The sequence below is a fragment of the Saccostrea echinata genome, unplaced genomic scaffold, assembly GCF_033153115.1.
Source record: "Saccostrea echinata isolate AGI-Se365-2 ecotype Australia unplaced genomic scaffold, CSIRO_AGI_Sech_v1 ptg000023l, whole genome shotgun sequence".
Taxonomy (NCBI): Eukaryota; Metazoa; Mollusca; class Bivalvia; order Ostreida; family Ostreidae; genus Saccostrea; species Saccostrea echinata.
Genome location: NW_026889772.1, coordinates 1,544,767 through 1,567,882, shown reverse-complemented (window position 1 = coordinate 1,567,882; position 23,116 = coordinate 1,544,767). Strand labels below are relative to the sequence as shown.

Here is a 23,116-nt window from a genome sequence, read left to right as displayed (position 1 = left end):
TACGGGGGCAATCAGTGTTTCAGAAACACATCTTACTATTTCTAAATTTTTTCCTTTTAAAGAACTGCTTGATTCAAATACTCACAAAATGGCCAGTAGAACCTACCAATGACCTAAATTTTAGAATTTTCTTACATACTCTGTGTAAAAAGAATCGATCCATAGATGAAATATTGGGCTTTTAGAGGACAAACAACTTATCGAATCACTAAAGGTGGTCTGAAATACTTTTTAACTTTTTACATTTTCGTAAACAAACACTTACGTACTGCGCCTCGAGAGGATGTTGAGACTTCGAGTCTCACGATTTTTTTAGTTACTCATTTAACAGTTTCCTATGAGTTAAAATTTTGGGTTGAGATTCGCTGATTTGTAACTATACATCTTAAGATTTCATAACAAATTCAACAATTAATTCTTTGAGTCGAAAACACTCATACTTCCATTAAAAAAATCAGTTGACTTTCATAAAAACTTGTAGCCAAAATATTGTCGATATGATTTAAGCAATGATAAAAGAGGGGAAATCCTACTCTGAGAAAGAAAGAGGGGAAATCTGGCTCTAGCGTACGATATCCTCTCGGAGGGAAATCCTACTCTAGAGTAAAGATTCCGGTGGTAAAGCTGGCCATGGGAGAAATCCTACTCTATAACATCGGTAGAAACTGAATGCATGATATTAAAATTACCGAATAAATCTGATTGGTTTGTTTGATATTGCGTACAAAATTACTTTTTACGATAGTCATAAATGGGCAAATCCAAAGATGTGTCTACAATGGTAAAAAGTCTTCAACACTTACAAATTATAATTATATAATTATATATAATGACTTTCTAAATACACTGTATCTTATTTGTTCCAAGGAAAATATTATTACAAATACAGACAATTGATTCGGTCAATCCATTGATATATCGACTTCAAAGAAAAGCATTCCAAAGTCTTACTATGTGTTTTCTGTGAAGTCGATATATGTATGGATCGACCTCATACAAGGACTATAATACACACGAAAAGGTAAAAACGTGAACCCCTTATATACATGTATTCACCCTTTTGCGATGAGCTCCGCAGCACCCTTGCTTCCAATCACTGTTGCTATATTGAATATTCCTCCAGGCGCAAAAAATTGTCAAGACCGCGGCTGAAATTGTTTAAAATTTTATAAAAATTTCATTTAACATTTTTAAAAATGGGAAAACAAAATCGATTTAGTCACGGTGTATATTTGAACCATCTCTAAATTATGCCGCGGAAAAAAATGCGATTTTTATTGTTTTTAGTTGCAGATTAATTTTGTTATGACAAAGTCTACATAAGGTTCTTGTTCTCTCGTGTTCATGGATATCAGTTAATACACGTTTTATCCACATGCAAAATTCATTTTCATCAAAAAGAATGAAATGTACCTACTTATTTATTGCAATAATGTAGAGAAAATGAGGAGCCAGCAGTTTAAACATGGGATGTGAAGGCGACAGACATCTATTGCCCGCAACACACACGCTCTCCAAAATTAGGTGTGTACAACCTTAAAGTAAACCGGATACTGATAAACATTTATAGATGTGTTGATGAGCATTCATGAAATCGTCAGTTGGTAAGCCTTGAGCATGTTTATTTTGATCGAAGAAAAAATATATAACTATATTTGACCAATTTATATCACGATATAACAAGAATCAATTAAACGATTTTGCGATGCTGTAAAATCAATGAACAGATATGAATATTGATAATTACGAACTTGTCTTCAATACTTGTTGCTTTTAAGAATTTAGATTATTCGCCTTATTTAATGATTTATACCAATGACAAAAGAATTGAAAAAATAAATATTTTTATGAAGTTTTAATAGTATAAACTAACACCGAACATATTTCGATATAAAAAAATCTTTTTGATACTAAAAAGAAAGCATACAGCTTTACCTAGATGAACAATGGTTTGATGGAGATTTGAGTCACCAACATTAAACCACATTTTGGCCATCAACCAGGTATATGGGGGATCACTAGGCAAAAATACCTAAAATTGAGTGAGTAAAATTAGTGTTTGAGCGATGGTCTTTCAATAGACTAGTAAGTTCTATTAACCCTTTCCCAATTAAGTACGGCAGTAGTTAACACATGAGATAAGACCTTACAGGGTTATCACGTGACTTCTGTTGAAAGAGTTGTATCGCTACTGGCATCAGCTGACCTCTAGCATCAACAAAGAAAAGGGCAATGGGTGCTGGACACTGCAAAAGTCACAAGAAGACAAAATTTAACACATACAGGTTTTTATTTTAACTCCTCTGTATATCTTTATTAAAGTGTGTCTTAAGGTTTATTGTTACTCTAATAAGATAGATAACTCTAACATAAATTACTATTACAGTAAAACACGCTTACGAAGTGCCAGGGGGACGGAAAAATTTGCTTCGTTATAAGCGTCATTCGCTATATCCGTTAACTGTTCAATATATTTAAAAGTCAAAGGGGAATGAAAATCACTTCGCTTTAAGCGTCAATTCATTATGAGCGTGTTCGCTGTATTTCTTTATAAAACTGTCAAGGTTACAGGCCATCTCTGTAAATTTTTGCAAGGTATGCTGAAATTTGTGTGCATTTTAATATTATTATATTATTTCATTTGGATTATCAAATAGCCTTAAGGAAAGATTTTATATGGGTGAGCAGAGGGATGATAAACCTTAAATCGAATGTCATACAGAATGAAATATGTGGAGATAACGAACAGTATTCAAGCTCAAAAGTCCATTAAACAATACAAAATAGGAGCAGAGCAAACACGGACCTCCAAACATCAGAGGTGGGATCAGGTGCCATGGAGGAGTGAGCATCCCCTGCCGACCGGTCACACCCGCCGTGTGCTCCTTGTCATGATCGGGAAATAACGGAAAAATCCGTCGACAATTCAGTGTGCAAATAATGGCCTAACAATTAGTATGAAAAACGTCAGTCAGCATTTGACTCAATGATAAGTTGTATTTGCTGACAAGGTCATTGTATCGACCATAGAACTTACGAATTGATGACTTTAAACGAGACAGCTGATATTCTTGTTTCATCAACTTATTTGTCAATAATTTACCTCGTTTTAGAAATTGTATATACGTAGAGCATGCTCTTGCGTATCGAATCAACTGAGAGATATATACCCCGTATGCAGGTGATGAAGGTATATTGCTGCATAAGTAAGGGAAGTTGACGATTGAGAAGTTAAAGTCATCACGTTTATCATAAAGCTTGGTTGTTAGATTACCATTAACGTCATTTTCAAGTAAAATATCCAAATATGAAACAGATGTCATATTTTGGCAAGTTTTAATGTAAATGTAGTTTGGAGAGATCCAAGGATTAACTCATTAATGTTATATTTTATGCATATAGACATGTACCGTATGGCTGATAACTTCTAGTTGTAATTTTGCTATATGTATCGCATTGATTGTAGCACTTAAGATATTCATTATACAGTGTTTGAGCCTTCGACAAGAGAAATCCCATTCAATGTTTCTAGTTAAGTAATGAATAAACTTAAACACAGCCTTCAACAAGAATAATCCCATTCAGTATTTCTAGATCAGTGGTGAACAAACTTACAACATAGCCTTCGATAACAGAAATCCCATTCAGTATTTCTAGATCAGTAAAGAACACTCTTACAACACAGCTTTCAATAAGAGAAATCCCATTCAGTATTTCTAGATCAGTGATGAACACTCTTACAACACAGCCTTCAACAAGAGAAATCCCATCCAGTATTTCTAGATCAGTAATGAATAAACTTAAACACAGCCTTCAACAAGAAAAATCCCATTCAGTATTTCTAGATCAGTGATGAACAAACTTACAACATAGCCTTCGATAACAGAAATCCCATTCAATATTTCTAGAGCTAGATCAGTAAAGAACACTCTTACAACACAGCCTTCAATAAGAGAAATCCCATTCAGTATTTCTAGATCAGTGACAAACAAACTTACAACACAGCCTTCAACAAGAGAAATCCCATCCAGTATTTCTAGATCAGTAGTGAATAAACTTACAACATAGCCTCCTATAGGAGAAAAACCCATTCAGTATTTCTAGATCAGTGAGAACAAACTTATAACCTCAAGAGAAATCTAATGAATAAACTTACAGCACAGCCTTCTTTGAGAGAAATCCCATTCATTACTTCTAGATCAGTGATGAACAAACGTTTATCCCTGATGGCTTGGGATATTGTCAGTCCTTCGAGGAAAGGTTTAATCATTTCTTCAGTCACACCAAATCTGAATTGAATATAAATAAATTTTAACCGAATTTTTAATTGATAAAACAATTATTTGGAATCAGGGTTATTGTTTCGTAAACACGTACAATCTCTACTATAAAGATAATTCTTGTTTTATTATTATATCTCTTTAGAAGAGCAGATATATTATATCAAACCCTTACTTGTCCGGTAGATGGGAACAAAGACGAATCATATTTGGATTAAGACCATTTAATCGCTGCCAGCCAAAACTAATATCACTGTCCCAACCCTGCATCCCCTGTTCAACATAAGATGCATACAGATTAGTCGTAAGTTAGACTCACTTTGTAGATAATTAGAATTAAATTATAATGATAATCATAATGTTACAAAATAAATTAGTTTTACGATACAAATTTAATTTCCTTTTGCTTTGTCAGTTGCTGTCTTTGGGCTTAGAGGGTGTTAAGGCAAAAAGTCATAGCTGTGATCAAATGCCATTCATAAAGCTTATTGGTATTTAAACTTCGCAATAGATCGCAATGTCTCAGAGGAAAATTATGCTTTAAAACCCTTTTTCAGTGGACATTCAAAATAGATTACCATTCACGATCCTTGTTTTATCATAAATACCCTTTGGAGAGATTTTTAAATTTTTTGTTGTAAGCCAATTTTCCTTCATATACATGACTTTCCTGATCAACTACGAGGAACCTCTGTTTCCTTGGGGGATATATGGTCATATTTTGGTTACTTCACAATATAAATTTAATCACTCTGAATATATCCTAGGGGATCCAGACCACCTTTCCAAATAACTATAGCTAGATATCTAAAGCTTTGTATGGTGAATACATGTAGTATTGTTTGTTAAGGTAACACAGTATAAAAAAAGATAAGAATTATAATTCACAATAAGATAAAATAAAACTTTCTGATGTCTAACCTTGGGTTCTTCAAATATTTTTGAGTAGATATCTTTCAATTCGTCTAAAGTTTGCCATGGTCCATCACCAAAAATCATCTCCCACGTCTTACCGGCCTTCAGAATGAGGGTTTTCTTCAGCAGATCAAACTGTGATTATGAACACATTATTTTATGAACATTTTATGAAATTCTCTCTATCTAAACTTCCATTTTAACCTGACAGAAAATATTGTTTATAGCTCTTGATCAGACTAATCTATGGCGTATGTGAAATGAATTCCTGTAGAGGATTTAAAGACTTTCTAAGTTCCTCTTACTTGGTACATATTTTTCATACCAAAGTAAAATGATACAACTATGTAAAATTATTTTTATTTGTATTAATCTTTACATTGTAAGAGTTGCAACATCGTATATTTAGAAAAATAAAGGAAAAAATGACTTAAGGAATATCACTCGTCATTAAAATAAAAAGGTTAGTTAGAGCCTTTAACTTCAAATCATTTATTGCAATTTAACATTTAATTTTTGCCCATAAAAACGTAAAAGAAACAAGATTTATGAGGGACTATTTCTTTTTTTGGAAGGATGTTTCAAAAGAAAATTCTTCAAACCTACACATATGTTTCATTTAATATCTTGGAACTTTAGCACTACATATTTTTACACTGGGTATTTTTTTCGTAATTATATGGTAAGGACTATTAAAAAGAGGTTTAAAATATTTTAATTTTTTTTTACACATTCAAATAATAGACCCCCCCCTCCCCCCAAAAAAATAAATTGAAAAAGTGCACATAAAATTTACATTGTTTGTTTGCCTGAAACTCGCATATTTTGATCAATATCTCAAAATTTACATCACTGGCCCCAACTTTTTCTTTCATTATTTTAAACTACACGATACGCTCAACCGATCAGCTCTAAAGTTATAAAAAGCTTTATACAAGAAATTGCTTTATTGCCGGTTTAGATTTCCCATACCCCCAATATGAATTTTAGTGCAAAAAGGTCACACAATACTTAACACGCATATTTTTGCATATTTTTAAAAAAAAAAAATCATAAATATTATTCAAACTATTTTACATAATATAAGATTATATTTATTGCCATGATCACATCTGGTAAAATACGAAAAAGGTTAAAGTGATTAACTTAAAAGTTACAATTTAAGTGCAAAAAGGTCAAGTTAATTGCATCCTTGCTCACTAAGATGCACACTGACCCCCATTTTTTCTCTGCAACTGAGTCATGCTATACGAGTAGTTAACTAAAATATACATCTCAAAAAAAATCCTTGATATCACTTATGTCAAGAGTGACATAAATTAATGATTTTATTTACAGCTTATGGATCCATGCAGTCGAAAGCCTTCAGTATAGGAGATTTATGATAATTAGTAAAGGCCATAAGGAAAAAGGGAAAGGTATCACCCATTTGAATAATGTTCAGATTGTCAAGGAAGAAGTATGACGTCACCTACCTTGTGACAAAAAGAAAACTCCTCGTCATCAGGGACGTTTTTAACCTAATAAAATAGCAATCAATTAATAACATAGCAAAACAATCAATTAATAACATAGCAATCAGTTATTAACATATCAATCAATTATTAACGTAGCAATCAATCAATAACATAGCAATCAATTTATAACATAACAGTCAATTAATAGAGAACGACTAACACACACGCACACACCCTCACACACCACCCGATCCTTACACTTATCACCTTTTACTAAAAGAAATTTATCATCATACTTTGTCTGTTAGCAGAAGGCCATGGAATTCCTTCCTTCCGTACGGATTGATAAAATACTGTTAGAAAAAGGATTTTGTATGTATAATGATAATCTATGAGAAACACAAGAGGATGATAAATCCTTTTACTAAGTGATGTTTATCTCCCAGCATTATCATATAGGAAAGGTTTTAACTCTGAACTACATTATTAGCATAATAAACCACTTCCTCGATTTTTCTGAAGGAAAAAATATATTTAAATCCGATTATATTTATTTTTCTTTTAATTTCTTATAATATTTTCACTCAATTCAAAAAAGAAAATATTAAAGTTTGCAAGCATCTCATGAATCATGACGTCATTCTTGGAGAGTATAAAGCGAGGGAAATGACGAATGACCAAACATCGCGTTACAAGGTGCGCGCACGAGTGTTGGCAAATCAATTGTAAACCATATAGTTTTGTTGGGATTTATAACTGTACCAAGGTATGTATTAATAAGCTTTGTTTTATAGTCTGAAGTGTACATATGATATGACGTGCGTCAATCCTTCTTAACACCTCCCATAAAGTCATCTACCTGAAACTTATTTCGAATTTCCTCAGTCGCATTTTCGATCATAAGGAAAATTGAGAAGGGCCTATACTTCAAATTAATTACCCAGAACAAAGTTGAAACAAAGCGGAAAGATATACCATGTTACCGTGTCTACTTTCGCTTTAGTTAAGACAGATTCTAGAGAAATTGTTTTATTTTGCTTGCACATAAAATTATGTATATAATTTTATACAATTTTGAAAATACATGTAACATGTATGCCCCTACAAACTTGATAATTATATAGGGATCTATATTTTATATACATTACAAAACTTCCTAGTATATACGTCCCTGCATGAAGTAAATATTTCAGTGCCTAAATTTTAAAATATTTTCGTTAAATTTGCCTTTTGGATTAGATGGCATTCTTGTGACCCTTGTTATCAAAACATTCTGGCTCCAAACCATAAACTGAGAACAGACTTAATTCAAAATTTCATATCAATATAACTTTTAATAATCAAACAATATTTTCTTCGGATGTTTGTATTTGAATATTACACAAAACTACAATTTTTAAAACAGACATGCAAAATTAATATTAAGATAGTATAAAAAATTTTACTTAAGTCTATATTCTCAGGTTATGGTCTTTAAAATTTGATATAATACAAAAATGTTGTTTGTGTTGTATGTTTTTTATTATTAGTGATGCTGAAATTATTTCTGTCCTTGAATGCTTACATAAATTTCTATTTAATTAATGTGATGAACTGCTAGCCAAACCTAACCAAGATTGATGACCATTGCCCATCTCAAATTGTTACCAGATATTCAAAATGCTGAATTAAAGTTAAATCATCTCAACTGGCCTAAGGAATTATGATTCCGACAAAGTCCGTTAACTTTCAGCAATTTTAACAGATATATCAAGCAACATGTTTGTTTACAAGATTTCCGAGAACGAGAGACCCTTCGCATGCCATCTGTAAACATTATTGTGATTTTGAATGTTTCTTTTCATGATGCTATTTTTCAAATCCTTTTTTTTTTTTACACTTTTCACTCCGTATGCATTTAACTTTTCCGTAATAATTTATATTTTCTTTAATTAAAGTTTAAATAAAGTCTTAAAGAAACAATATAATATATTTATATATATAAAATATGTTTATATATACTAGTCCAAGTATACAATTAATATTACATTATTTTTTCTAAATATACTATTACTTAAATGTAAGAAACAATCAAAGTCACCAATCAAAACCACACATTTCATTTCTTGCACAAATTAAACTTATTTATGAACATTTGAAATTTCATACTTTTATGAACATCATAATATTACCCCTTAAAGAAGTTTTCGTTTTTACAAATCCTTATACATGTACATGCTGTTTGGGCAAGGTCCTCTTTCACAAATTTACGTCTCTGCATTTCAGGACAAGAAATATTAGCAATACACTGTACATGTAATTCCTCCTTATTTTCATACTGCTATACTTCTGACTACAAAGCAGTAAGAGATTGTTCCTTCAATATCAAACTGAACATTCATGAATTGCTCAAGGTTGATCAATTATTTTCCGTTAACTGTATGGATTTTTCTTTCTTACTCCTTCCTTTTTTTGCAATATGATCAAGCCTCCCATGTAATCGTACCTTGTTGGCTTAAAAGTTTTTGGCTGGTAGATCCCCCCTTTCCCACCACCACTACCACCACTAATTTCTAAGTTATGGAAATTAGAATTTTGTGAAACACTTTATTTCTTGGGGTGTTATAGTTGTTTCTTTTTTTCTTTTCAATTATCTATTTGGTTGCACCCACTTTTGAAGCGAAGTTGCGTGCCTGAAAAGTGAACTGTAGAGATTCAAAATATACAGAGCCAAGTAGACTGGTGCTTCAATGCATTACCTTGAAGTTTATATATATGAAATCTCTAGCATGGGTATATTTTTCATTGAAGTTTGCCAAAAAAGTCTGGGTCAAGTGCAGTATACGGTATTGTAGTTCCTGCGGATTTTCAGTTTTAACAAAATGAGTAAATAGTCCTCATATCTACCCTATTAAAGTAATGAATATTTATTGTAGTTACATATTTATTCATAACATTTACATAATATACATATTCATTAAATTTTGAATTAACAATAAATATGGGGAAACAGGTCGACAGGTAAACAGGTCGACAGGTAAGCAGGTCGACAGGTCAGCAGGTCGACATGTATAGATATTCACCACAAATATTCAATTAAACTTGACCCGTTCAAACTTGTTAAATTTCGTTATTTAAATTCTTACTATGGTATCAAAGTTATTTAGATTTAAGGATATCGCATATCATAAATCAAATTAATTTAAGTTGATATATTAATATACAACTGAAAGTTTAAATATATTTTTACCAAAATACCACTATTTCATTTGCATACTTGCTGGCTATTCCCGTGTCTGCCTAATAAAATTATTGACCTGCTGATTTGTCGACCTGCTGACATGTTCACCTGCTTACCTGTCGACCTGTACACATGTTTATTAGCTAATATGCCTACCTGTAGACCTGCTGACCTGTCGAGCTGCTAACCTGTCGACTTGTTGACCTGTCGACCTGCTGACCTGTCGACCCGCTGACTTGTTGACCTGTGCACATTTATTCACTAACCTGCTTACCTGTCGACTTGCTGACCTGTCGACCTGCTGACCTGTCGACCCGCTGACTTGTTGACCTGTGAACATTTATTCACTAACCTGCTTACCTGTCGACCTGCTGACCTGTCGATCTGCTTACCCTTTGACCTGCTTACCTTTTGACCTGCTGACTTGTCGACATGTATACCTGTTGACCCGCTGACTTGTTGGCCTGTACACGTTTATTTACTAACCTGCTTACCTGTTGACCTGCTTACCTGTCGACCTGTACACATGCTCATTTGCTAACTTGCTTATCTGTCGATCTGTCAACCTGTACACGTTTATTTGCTAACCTGCTGACCTGTCGACCTGCTGACCTGTCGACCTACTGACCTGCCTACTGTACACAAATTCATTAGCTTGCCTGCAATTCCCTCGACCTGTATTTTAAACTTTCAATAACAGTTACTGCTTATCTCTTTCACATTGATTTAATTTATTGTTTTAGTTAATACAAATTATTATTCAAATAATTTAAAAAAAAAATGAATACAAATTAACGTCACATTTTTTAAATAAATGCGCCATGTTCACCGGAACTACTTAAACATATAGTATACTTGGGCCAAAAGTCTCATAAAAAATCTGCAAATCTGGCATACCCTAATCACTCGAACATATGCATATGTACTATATGTATAACTGAAGCGTAATATTTATGTTGACGTCAAATATTATGTGTATGTCAAAATTACGCGTACACATTGTGACGTCACTTGTAACTAAACCTCTCTCTATATATATATATATATATTTGTACTATAGTTAGGTGAGATTTCTTAAGTTAAAAGTGTGGGTTTTCTGTACATAAGTCACACTTTTCTATAAAATCTGCCCATCGAGTTGGGACAAAAGAGCATTTCAAAGAACTAAGCCACACTTTTTTTTAAATCAAACAATCATTCAGAATAGGTATACCAAATTAAAGAGGGAAAAATTATAAATTTTAAAAAGCATTAGATAATCATTATCAGTAGAAAACTTGCATTTAAGAGTCTGAATGTCTTTAATAACAAATGAAAAACAAGTGCAGATATCGCTTGATATTTTTTTGATGTACTGAGACTGACCTATTAAAATTAACCCTACCCATTTTTTTCCCAGTACTTTAAATTTTTTATTTTTAGCTCACCTGAGCTGAAAGTAGTGAGCTTTTCTGAACACATTTTGTCTGGCATCCTCTGCCTGTCCATCTGTCTGTCTGTCTTTCCATAAACTTTTCACTTTTTTCAACCTTTTCTCCAGAACCACTGAGCCTATTTCAACCAAACTTGCCAGAAAGTATCCTTGGGTAAAGGGGATTCAAGGTTGTTCAAATGAAGGGCCATGCCCTCCTTCAAGGGTAGATAATGAAGAATAAGTGAATATTTGGTGTCATCTTTTGAAAATCGTCTTCTCAAGAACCATTCGGCCTGAGCAGTTATAACTTAGTTACATGAAACTTTCATTACATGGTGTTCAAATCATGACTTCCAGGGGAAGGGTGGGTTCACAATGGGGAATCAAAGTTTTACATAGTCATCAAATTATACAAGTATCCTCAGATAGTTAAGATTTAAGTTTGTTCAAATCATTTCACCGGGAGTAGCTTGGGGCCACAACAGGGGATCAAAGTCTAACATATGAATAGATAGGAGAAAAAAATCTGCCGATGATGAATGGCAGGGGATATTTACTCATGTGAGCATTGTGGCCCATGGGCCTCTTGTTTTTTCCTGGGTATCCAGGGAAATACAGATTGTTTTAATTTTAAAGTTAATTATTTCTTAGATGATTTTAGATGAAAAATGCTGGTCTGAGAACAAAGAAAAATATTTTTAATGATGGCCTAAGTATCTAGTGGACAAACAGAGTACAATATAATAGACAAGGGTATTTTAACCAGATACTGTGGAATTATTCTAATTTGTGGTGGGCCGATTTTGTGGGCAAACAAAATCATATATATATATATATATATATATATATATATATATATATATATATATATATATATATATATATATATATATATATATATATATATATATATGTATGTATGTATGTATGTATTATATATATGTTTGTTTGTTGGGATGTAATTTCGTGGTTAACTCATATATAAAGCAGATTCAATTAATATATATGTTGACAAAAAAATTGTTCATGGGGTTGTAAATTTGTGAGTAAGGCTGACCCACGGGATCCATGAACCCACAAACAATTTTCTGGAAATTCTTGAACACTTAGTCAAGTGTTCTGGTGCCGGGAAAGGCTCTATTAATTTGCATTTTTCTGAGAGAAGTTGTTCCCTTTTGCTATTCACCTATGATAATTAATCAAGTGCTGTAAATAACGATCAAGAAAGCTGTAAGAAAGGTCAATTGAAAAACGGTATTATACCAATCGCATCTTCTCAGGCCTTTTCAGTGAGCTTGGAAAAACACCTCAGATGTATTAACATCACCAGATGTTAAAATGTTATACAAAATGGAGTCACTACCTATTTATCAAAGTATTGGAAAAACAGAGTTGAGTGTAACATCTGTAGTATTTTTAAAGTCACCTGAATTTCTCTGGTGACCTATTGCTATCGGTTGTCATCCATTATGTGTGAACATTTGATTACATTTTCAGCTTCTTCTCATGAACCACTCAACCAATTTCAACTAATTTTAGCATATACAGCATCAATGAGTGAAGGAAAACAAAAATTTTGAATTTCATAGCCCTTGTCCCCTTTGGGCCTGAGAGGTGGGGCTAAAAGCTTCAACATCAATGAAATCTTTAAAAATCCTGGGAATTAAGCAAACTAACTAAATGCATGGTTATCATTAAAAATGTGTATCTTCCAAAATTGTGAATTTCAGGGCTCCCTGGGTCAGAGGTTCTGGTATTAGAATGTGGCTCTATTGAGTATATGGTGAAAATGCATCAATTGTTTGAAAATCTTCTCCTCTGCTCCTGGATATTATGCAGATGAACTAAGTTTATGGTTATGATAAGCAAGGGTGCCTCTTCCAAAATTTTGAATTTCAGAGCTTCTGCATCAGAGGTTTTGTTGTTAGGATGGGGCTCTTTTGATTCTATAGCAAAAATGCATCAATGCTCTGGAAATCTTCTCCCCTGTCCTGGATATTAAGCAAACAAACTAAAATGCATAATATGATGTACAAGGATGCCTCTTCCAAAATTATGAATTTCATGGTCAGAGGTTCTGATGCTAGTGCAGGGCTCTATTGATTATATAGTGAAAATGCATAATTCGTTGGAAATCTCCTCTTCTCTGCTCTTGGGAATCAAATTGATGAACTAAGTGCATGGTATGATGATCAAGGGTGCCTCTTCCAAAATTGTGAAATATGTGGCCCACCCTAACAAAAAAATACTACAGTTTACTATAGTATCAAAGTTTTTACTATAGTAAATCAAAGGTTTTACTAGATAGTAAATCAAAGTATTTTTACTATGGATTTCAGATTGTTATATTTTATGTTCTCCAATTCATACATACACGTTTTTTTTTTTTTATATTAGATGAGACTATTACTTGTATATTCACATATTTTTTCCAACTTTTACACCACTGTTATAATTATCAAGTTTTAGAGATTTTAAGAAGACTTAAAAATATTTCCAGTGTAAAGTGTCATAGTAGAGCTGAAACGAATGTTCGAATATTCGTGAATGAATAGTAAATGGCAAACATTCAAATGGAAATTTAGCATTTGAATATTCAATATCATGATTTATGCTTCAATGTTTACTTTGTTGGTTAAATTATATTGGTACTTAAACAATGAAAACTTATAGAATTAATTAATAAGGATTTAGCACTACTTTATCCTTTCCATGCTCCACATGAAAGCAACAATATTGATCAATATTAATTAATAACATACACTGGACATAACAACTAACAATTGATTTTACAGAAACATTTATTCCAAGTAAAACATGAGCAAATTAAAAATATTAAACCCTATCTCTTACAGGTTACAGTATATAAGATATGACAGACAGGCAAACAGACATGCAGACAAAGTGCAACAAAGAAAGCATGTTTTAAAGAACAGCAAGGTAATTATTCATTTACATGTAGGTATTCCATGATATGAAATGTATGATGTAGATGCATATATTTATTTGAATTATGGTCTCATGTGAAATGGACTTGAAAAGGATTTGGTGACAAGTTTTTACTAGGAATATTTTGAATTTCTTAAAAATTTCAAGCAAGATGGCTGCAATTTTGCAAATTGCATTAAAGCCTCAATTCAAATTTCTGAAATTTTGTGCTTTAGCAGTCTATGCTAAAGTCTTAAAATATTTACAGGACATAATATCTGGTAAAAATGTATATTTTACCAGACCAAGCATTTACTTACCAGACCAACCTTTTTTCTTTAAATTCAATCATACATCATTATGATACAGAGATTGAAAAAAAGGAGGGGGATTCTCACTGTTAAATTGAACTTCAAATAGATCCAGATTTGAGATTAAAAAAAATTATTGTCAAAGATTTTTTAAAAAATTAAAATGCACTTTAAAATATATTTATTTATTTTCTGAAGTAACTCATTACGGTTATTCTTGTTTATTAATGAAAATAATTTCGCCAAATCGAATCTATGTATGAGCTATCTGTAGATCTATACTCCATGACAGAGGAAATTTGAGTTAGAAATAAACGATCATGACAGGATTCATATAGATTAAAATTAATCATGTATTACTGCTAAATGGATCAAATAAAGGAAATGGTGGAGAATAAGACCATATATACATGTAAATTCAGATTTTTAGGCTTTAATTTTTCATCGGACAATTGGTCCTGTAACCTAAATTTTTTTACCGACCCGAATCAAATTTTACCGGTAAAAACCGATGGTCCAGTGACTTTCGCATAGACTGCTTTAGTCAGACCATAATTCTACATGGACATATTCTTATTTTTCGGAAACAAAATGTTGACTCAGTTGAGCATTAAATAAAACACATTGATTTCTATTTTTCTGTCACTTGTCCTTTACCAAACGTAGTCATCAATACTCTTGATATTCTGTCATTTTACTTAAATGTAGGCCTGCTGTAGGTCATCAATAATTTTGACCACCCTTCAAATGTGGTCATCAATGTTGAATTCAGCAAAAAAATTGAGTTTATATGCATAATCAAGCCCCATATATTTTGCCTATCCCAATTTTTTTTTTTATTCAGATCCATTAGATGCAAGGAGGTAAAACTTTTTTTTGAAGCTCTCAATAGCTCACCTGAGCAAAGGCTCAATGGAGATGTTCTTATCAAAGTTTGTTGTTTATCTATCCATCTGTGTGTTTGATTTTGACATTTTTTACTTCTTCTCCACAACCATTGGATTAATGTAACAGGAGAGGAGAAAAATGCAGGGGACCAGAATTGGATTCGAACCTGGGCCCCCTGAATCTCCAGTCAGGTGCTCTACCAACTGAGCTATCTGGCCACCGGCTATCGAACCCGTCTGACCGCCACACTCCTCCCTCCTTAAAGGTCTTTGGCCCCCCAAAGACTCCAACCCAGGCTCATCCATGGCAGGCCTCTCACCTGTCACTTCCAGGGCATGGCTCGGCACCAAATGTAACAGGAGAGGAGAAAAATGCAGCGGACCAGACCGGGATTTGAACCCGGGCCCCCTGAATCTCCAGTCAGGTGCATGCTCTACCAACTGAGCTATCTGGCCACCGGCGATCGAACCCGTCTGACCGCCACAGATTAATTTCAACACAACTTACCGGTAGTACAAAACATACTTGGGTAAAAGACATTTAAATTAGTTCAAATGAAAGGCCATTCCTCCATTTAAAATGAGATAATCAAGATAGACTAAAATAGGGTGTGGTCATTTAAAAATCTCAATAACCTCTGGGCCATAAAAGATTAAAGTATCTGGCATAGTGTAGATTCAAGTTGATCCAAATCATCTGGGATGGGTTGTGTCACAGCAGACAATTAAAGTTTTACAATATATTTAGACATGTTTAGGAAAATTCCTTTAAATCCTCTTCTCAAAAACAACAGGGCCAATAAGTAATTTTTTTAAAATCTTATCTCAAACTTTAAGGCCATATATTTTCATTATGTAACTCATGTTGATGTTGTTTCCTTATAAATTCTACCCAAGTAATCTATATCCGGAAATGACTTGCAAACCTCATAGGATTCACAACTGGATTTTTATGCCCCCGTATCGAAGATTTGGGGGTATATAGTTTTTGCCCTGTCTGTCCGTCTGTCTGTCTGTTTGTCCGCAAAAACTATAACCTTGCCCATAACTTCTGATTGGTTGGAGCTATGGCTTTCATACTTCACGTACATTTAATCCTTGTGACAAGACCTTTCTTTTGATACCAACAACTTTGGCCCTTTGACCTTGACCTCGGATTTTGACCTTCTTTTGGAAAACTTTAACCTTGGTCATAACTTTTGAATGATTGGTGCTTCGGCTTTCATATTTCACCTGCATATTTCTTGGGAGAAGGCCTTTCTTTGAGCACCATTAATTTTGACCATTTGACCTTGACCTTGATGTTTGACATACTTTTGAAAAAACTTTAACCTTTTTCATATCTATTCAATGGTTGCTGCTAGGGCTTTCATATTTCACAGGTTTATTTCTCAAAACAAGACCTTACTTTGGGTACTAACATATTTGATTTGCATTTGAGAAAGTTTAACCTTTGCTATAAGTTGCCATATGGGGGTCATCATTGTTTCACAAACACATCTTGCTTTCTTTTTAATTACAATTTTTCATCAAAATATAAATGAAAGTAAGTTATTTTACTCATGAATGGTGCTACTTGTAATTTATGCCACAGTGAATTCCTTTTATTTGTTTGGGAATGTACATTAATCACAAATACCTTGTAGTTTAAATTCAGGTTTTGTTAAATCATGACTTTTTGGGGCAACTATCACTACGGTAGATGTAGAATAGGCCAAATTTTTCATGAAATATTAAGAGGTTATGGTACTATCCTAAAGAACAGCGGGATCAGTTCTACTCATGTGAGCATTGTGGCCTTTGGGCCCTTTAGTTTTGAGCGTTGATTTATTTTTATTTTTTTTCAAAATATGGACCCTATAGAGCTGGACGGGCTTAAGTACATAGTTATGATGAGCAAGAGTGCCTCTTCCAAAATTGTGAATTTCATGGCCCCTGGGTCAGGGGTTTTGGTGAAGGAGGGGGGGGGGACTCTATTGATTATATAGTGAAAATGCATTAAATCTTTGAAAATCTTCTCCTTTGCTCCTGGGTAAGAAATAAGTATTTAAGTACATAGTTATAATGAGCATGGCTGCTTCTTCCAAAATTGTGAATTTCATGGCCTCTGGGTCAGGGGTTCTAGTGTTAGGGCGGGGCTCTATTGATAATAAGTGAAAATGCATTATATCTTTGAAAATCTTCTTCTCTGCTCATGAGTATTAAATAAATTAACTAAGTACATTGTTATGATCAACATAGCTGCTTCTCCCAAAATTGTGAATTTCATGGCCCCTGGGTCAGGGGTTCTGGCTTTAGGGTGGGGCTCTATTGATTATATAGTGAAAGTGCATTAAATCTTTGAAAATCTTCTCCTCTGCTCCTGAGTATAAAATAAAGTAACTTAGTACATAGTTATAATGAGCATGGCTGCCTCTCTCAAAATTGTGAATTTCATGGCCCCTGGGTCAGGGGTTCTAGTGTTAGGGCGGGGCTCTATTGATTATATAGTGAAAATGCATTATATCTTTGAAAATCTTCTTCTCTGCTCCTGGGTATGAAATAAACTAAGTAAGTACATTGTTATGATGATCAAGAGTGCCTCTTCCAAAATTGTGAATTTCATGGCCCCTGGGTCAGGGGTTCTGGTGAAGGGGGGAAGGGGACTCTATTGATTATATAGTGAAAATTCATAATTTCTTTCAAAATATTTTTTCTACTCCTGGTTATAAAGCAAAGAAACAAGTGTATAGTTATGATGAGCAAGGATGCTTTTACAAAATTTTTAAAACTTGTGGTCTCAGGGGTTCTGTTGTTTCTCTGAAGGGGGGGGGGGGGGGGCTCTATTTGATAATATAGTGAAAATGTGTGAATTCTTTGAAAATCTTCAACTAATTGCATAGTTATGATGATGAGGGTACCTCTTCCAAATTTGTAAATTTTCAACATCTGGACCATTTAGTCAAGTGTTCTGGTCCTGGCCAGGGCTCTATTAATTTGTATTCTATTGAGTGAAGTTATTCCCCTTTGCCATTCACTTTTGATAATTAATCACTGTAGATAATGTATTTGAAAGGTTAATAGAATAAGAGAATTATATGCAAGAACATTTATTGTATAATATAAAAAGTACTTTCATAGTTTTAATAATCAGGTAGACTTGGAAATAATAGATGAATAAAAATGAAACAAAAATAACCTATCTTCTTGAATGTTCTTCAAAGCCCAAGTGAGGCCAATGTGAGAGGTAATAATATAGACATTTTGTTGAAAGTCTGCATGGTAATAGTAATAAATGGGGAACAGATAGAAAGATACTAGACCAATTATTTTGTTGATCTTAATTGTACCAATTTTCTTGCTATTGGGCAACAATTAAAGCTTCATTTATCAGTTTTTGGATCCTCTAAATTGTTGAACTCAGGTGACCGTTAAGGCCCTTGGGCCTCTTGTTTATCATTGATCTTTGATTTCAGGTCATTTGATACAATTTTACAATTTGTCATTTGTGTGCATAGGTACTAACAACTTCAAATTAAAGCAATATCAATATTTTTTTTTTTAATTTTTGAATAGATTATGCTGAAAAAAAAATGTTTAAGCAAGTTTCCATACAATTAATTCTAATTCTTTGCCTGTCTTTGTATACTTGATTCTAATTATGTAACAAGTAACTTGCTATTTAATTTTAATCATAATTTAAGGAAAAGGAAGATACCCAGTAGTTTGTTCTTCTGCAAAATAATTATTTATGCCTAAAAAATGCATTATATTTTAATATTTCCATTGAGAAATCAATCTAATAATATGTTTTTTCCATATTTTTCAGGAACCTTATTCATGGATCTTGGTGCTTGGTTAGACCCTTTGAGAAAAATTATGGTGGAATTTTCAACAAAATATTAAGCTTACAAAAACAAATGTGTATGTGTGTGTTATCAGAGGCAGACTCTTGAAAATATGAACTCATCTGGTTCTACCAATTGAAGAATATCTTACTGGCACATTTGCATATAAAATATAAAATTAATAAAGAATTATAAATGGCTCATTTTTGTTTTTCATTTCTTTTTGCAAGAGCTTAAGGTTCACTCAAACAATTATTCCTTAACACTTGATTTTCCTAAAGAGATTTAATTTATAATTAAAATGCACACAATTTCAGCATACATTGCAGGGCAAAATTTGGTAGGAGTGGCCTGTTAACTCGACAATTTTTCAAAGGAATAATAGTCATGTATCCCAATGAGAGTTATTTCTCTTATCATAGAGTCAATGAACCTTAAACATGGAATAAAAGGAGTACATGTTCTGTGATATCATTTTAATTTGTAAGTGGTCAGTGTTCTTGGAAACGTAATTTGTGGGTACAGTGTAACTTGAAGGTTGAATGATTCAAAACGGTGATGTAAATTCATGGGTACAGGGTGACATGAATTCCACGAACATTGGTCCCCTACTACAAGTTCTCTTTTAGGCTAAATCTAGGAATTTTGTAAAAGATGGGTGCAACATTAAGAGAAAAAAAAGAGAAGTCAAACTGGGTGTCAGTCCACTTACTAGTACTAAGTTGCAGCCCCCCCCCCCCCCCCAGCTCTTTTGCCTATATTCTTATAATCAGTGTGAGGTAAATATGAATTTTTTAAACATTTATTTTAATTAACTATGTATTGCCATAGAGTTTATATGACCTCAAGATTTAACCATGCTTTGTGATTGGTTATACCCCGGGACCCTGGGAGGTGGCTGAAAAGAAATATGTTAATAAAAATCACACCAAATCACAAAATGTAATATTGTAATCTGCAATTGAGTAAACTGATAATGCTCACAAAAACGTCACTGAATTCACAAAGTATTTGTCTACCCATGTTATATTCTTCAAAGTTTATTAAATGTAATTATGTCATACTAGTATAGGAAATATTAAAAATTTAAATGCCAGTTATATTTTAAAGAAATATGAGCATCCATTAGGCATTTTCTATTTGATCAACAAATATATTTTAGAGCAAAAAAGCTATCGGTACCGAAGCATCCGGGAAAATAGCACTTCTAGTACTTATATGTGATATTTTGGCTATTTCTTTTAATTCTTGTAAAATATGTTGTATACTGTACATATCATTACAGTCAAGAAATCACAGATCACTCCCAATCTTATTCCATGCTTATATACAATCAGTGGCATAGAAGCCCAGTTTAAAGCAATTTCGTTTTCTATACAAAAAGAAAAGAAATTCTTAGAGAGTCCAAAGATTGAATCAGATTTCTTCCAAAATAAATAACATCAAGATGCATTTTGCAATAAAATGGAACTCCGACATATCTTGTAATTTGTCATCTACAAAAATATTTGATTAAAAATCATACTTATCGTACTCTGAAGTTGAATTGATATTAAAAAGATATGGTTGTCATTTACGTGTACATAATCTACGAAGTCTTTGGATATGAGGTCTTCCAACATATGTTGAAATTTTGGTGGACACTAATTATGCTCCTCCGTTATTTGATCTATTTTTGTACTCTTATGAAGCAGAAATTATTCAAAAAAAATTCTACGTGAAATCAAATCAACATTAATTTTACAGTCTGTAGATATACTGTACATGTACAAGTATCCAAGACGTTTTATCAATTAACATTAATTTGTCGACTCGATATATCCAAGTGAACTTAGAATAAAAACACCACCGAGTCTACCATATCTGTTTCATACATGAGTATTTACTGACACCAATGGCGATCAAACAGCTTAACTATATGACAAAGGGGACTCAGCTTTTCCGTCGTCATTTTCCCATATTTATGTGGTAATATTCCACTATAGCCTCTATATGATATTTATGTCTTCCAAGTGAATTGATACCTAGGAGCATGTTGTGAGTACGCTGAATTTTTAAACAAATTAGGCTATTTACAAATAAGCTGATTTCACAGGGCTTTCTACAATATCTTTTAAAGAAATTCTTTTACAAATTTTATGGTCTTATAAGATGAGCAACCTATCAATGGGTCGGATTTAGGCTATATTTTGACTATGGATTACCTCATCAATACAGAGTGCTCAAGGCGGCGGGTTTTACCAGTTCACAGGTGATGCTTACTCCTCCTAAGCACCTGTCAAAGATCTGTGTTTTTTCCTTTAACACCTTATGCATTATTAAAGGATTTATTCAGGTAAAAATTGGACTGACCATGGCCAGGAATTTGCGCACACTTGAAAAAGTAAAATGTCATTGATGCGACACATTAATTAGGTCCATGGGAAGCAATTTCAATGGAAAGGGGGGGGGGGCATTTTCAGTCAGAAGCACTTCCTTGACAAGCCAGCCAAAAATATGTCATCAGAGGTTAATACATGTACATGTGTATTGAGGGGACATGTGTTCGCAGATCCTACGCCTAAGATATTATGTGTTTGGATTTGGTAAATTATGCCTTGATATTATGGCTAGATCAGTCATTTGCAACAAAGTAATACATTTCTAAATTTACCATCTCTTGGTTATCCCTCCGCGATTTTAAAACGAATAAGCATGCGTAGATCTATGGGGAAGGGGACAGGTCCGGATTTTCTGCGATTTGCAGTTATTAATGTGCATGACAAATGAACTAAAAGATGACCTTGGACCTCCTTAGAAAGTGCAAGGAATGAAAGAGTCATTTATGAAGCTTAAGAAGTAACGGAACCCCCCCCCCCCCACACACACAAGAAATAGGTTTTTCACGTCTGGGAAAGGAGTTTTGGATTTTGTGCGATGTTTTGGTTCTATTCTGGCTTGGGTAATTTGCTTTTGTTTTTCGTAAACAGTTTAGTCATTTGTCACTTTGATTTTATACAAATTATTCATAATTTTAACCGAGATCAAAAGCAATTCTTCCAATCCACTGAAATTTTAATTGTTTTGAACTTATTTTACTGACAATAAGTTCCGAAAACTCCTCCCCCCCCCCCCCCCACACACACACACAAATTATTTTAATTCGTTTGCATTTAAGCTATCTTCTTTTATATCTGATAGCTGTTTATAATCATGTCGCACGTAACCTATATTACCGGAACTGTTAGATAAGCATGCTTACATAGCCTATATTTGTGGACAAGATATTTCAATGTGATGAAACGTTTTTCCATCTTCGTAGCTTTCCTAAAGTCTGCCCAACTGTGGTCAGCCGACCAAATCGCTTGCTTGACTTGGACGTTGATTCTTGCAGATTATACGTCAAACACGCCCCTCTTCTTTACTTTTAATGGATTATGCTAACGTACGTGGCCATTATTTCGAAAATAAGGAATTGTAAGTTTAAACAGTGATAAACACCACGTGCTTATGAAGCAAAATTTGTATATAAATGAAAATATATATTTTTATTGGATATATGTACATGTAGCCCTTAATACAGCCCTGTAGCGAATATCAACAATCTGTTGGAATTCCCATGGGTACCAATTGCGACCCGTTGTTAGCAGACTTATTTTGTATTAATAAGGAGCAGAATTTATTCTAAATCTTATACACGAGAAAAAGAGATCTCTCGCTGTGGCCTTCAGCTCGACATTTATATATATATCGACGATGTATTATCTATTAACAATAGTTATTTCCATTCATATGTCGACACGATATACCCCGGTGAGCTTGAAATAAAAGATCCCACAGAGCCTGACACATCTGTTTCATATTTGGATATTTTACCAGAAAAAGACGTTAATGGTAA

The 23,116-nt window shown here is 33.3% G+C and overlaps 2 protein-coding genes across 2 annotated transcripts in view; both read right to left on the bottom strand.

Annotated features, from left to right (window-relative positions):
- LOC133191044 (allene oxide synthase-lipoxygenase protein-like) overlaps positions 1-1,130 on the bottom strand; it is a gene marked incomplete at its 5' end in the record, with an annotated part of 33,528 nt that extends 32,398 nt beyond the window's left edge. The window contains one exon of the mRNA XM_061326705.1: positions 1,057-1,130. Coding sequence (XP_061182689.1) covers positions 1,057-1,130 — 74 coding nt within the window. The remainder of the gene's footprint in view (positions 1-1,056) is intronic.
- A 283-nt stretch (positions 1,131-1,413) lies between these two features.
- On the bottom strand, positions 1,414-10,212 carry LOC133191582 (polyunsaturated fatty acid 5-lipoxygenase-like). Its single transcript, XM_061327329.1, has 9 exons — positions 10,045-10,212; positions 6,949-7,005; positions 6,671-6,715; positions 5,202-5,330; positions 4,456-4,553; positions 4,157-4,289; positions 2,151-2,246; positions 1,936-2,032; positions 1,414-1,535 (listed from the first exon to the last, which is right to left on the bottom strand). Exons 1-9 carry the CDS (start codon positions 10,210-10,212, stop codon positions 1,414-1,416), a joined length of 945 nt encoding a protein of 314 aa, XP_061183313.1.
- Between the last annotated feature and the right edge of the window lie 12,904 nt (positions 10,213-23,116).

Bases quoted from the DNA above. Each gene is read 5' to 3' on its own strand.
- LOC133191582 (XM_061327329.1), bottom strand. From the start codon at position 10,212: ATGTTCACAGGTCAACAAGTCAGCGGGTCGACAGGTCAGCAGGTCGAC. The intron at 6,716-6,948 runs GTATGATGATAA...CTATTTTATTAG, and splicing joins GCCTTCTGCTAACAGACAAA to GTTAAAAACGTCCCTGATGA. The intron at 5,331-6,670 runs GTAGGTGACGTC...TCATAATCACAG, and splicing joins AGTTTTCTTTTTGTCACAAG to TTTGATCTGCTGAAGAAAAC.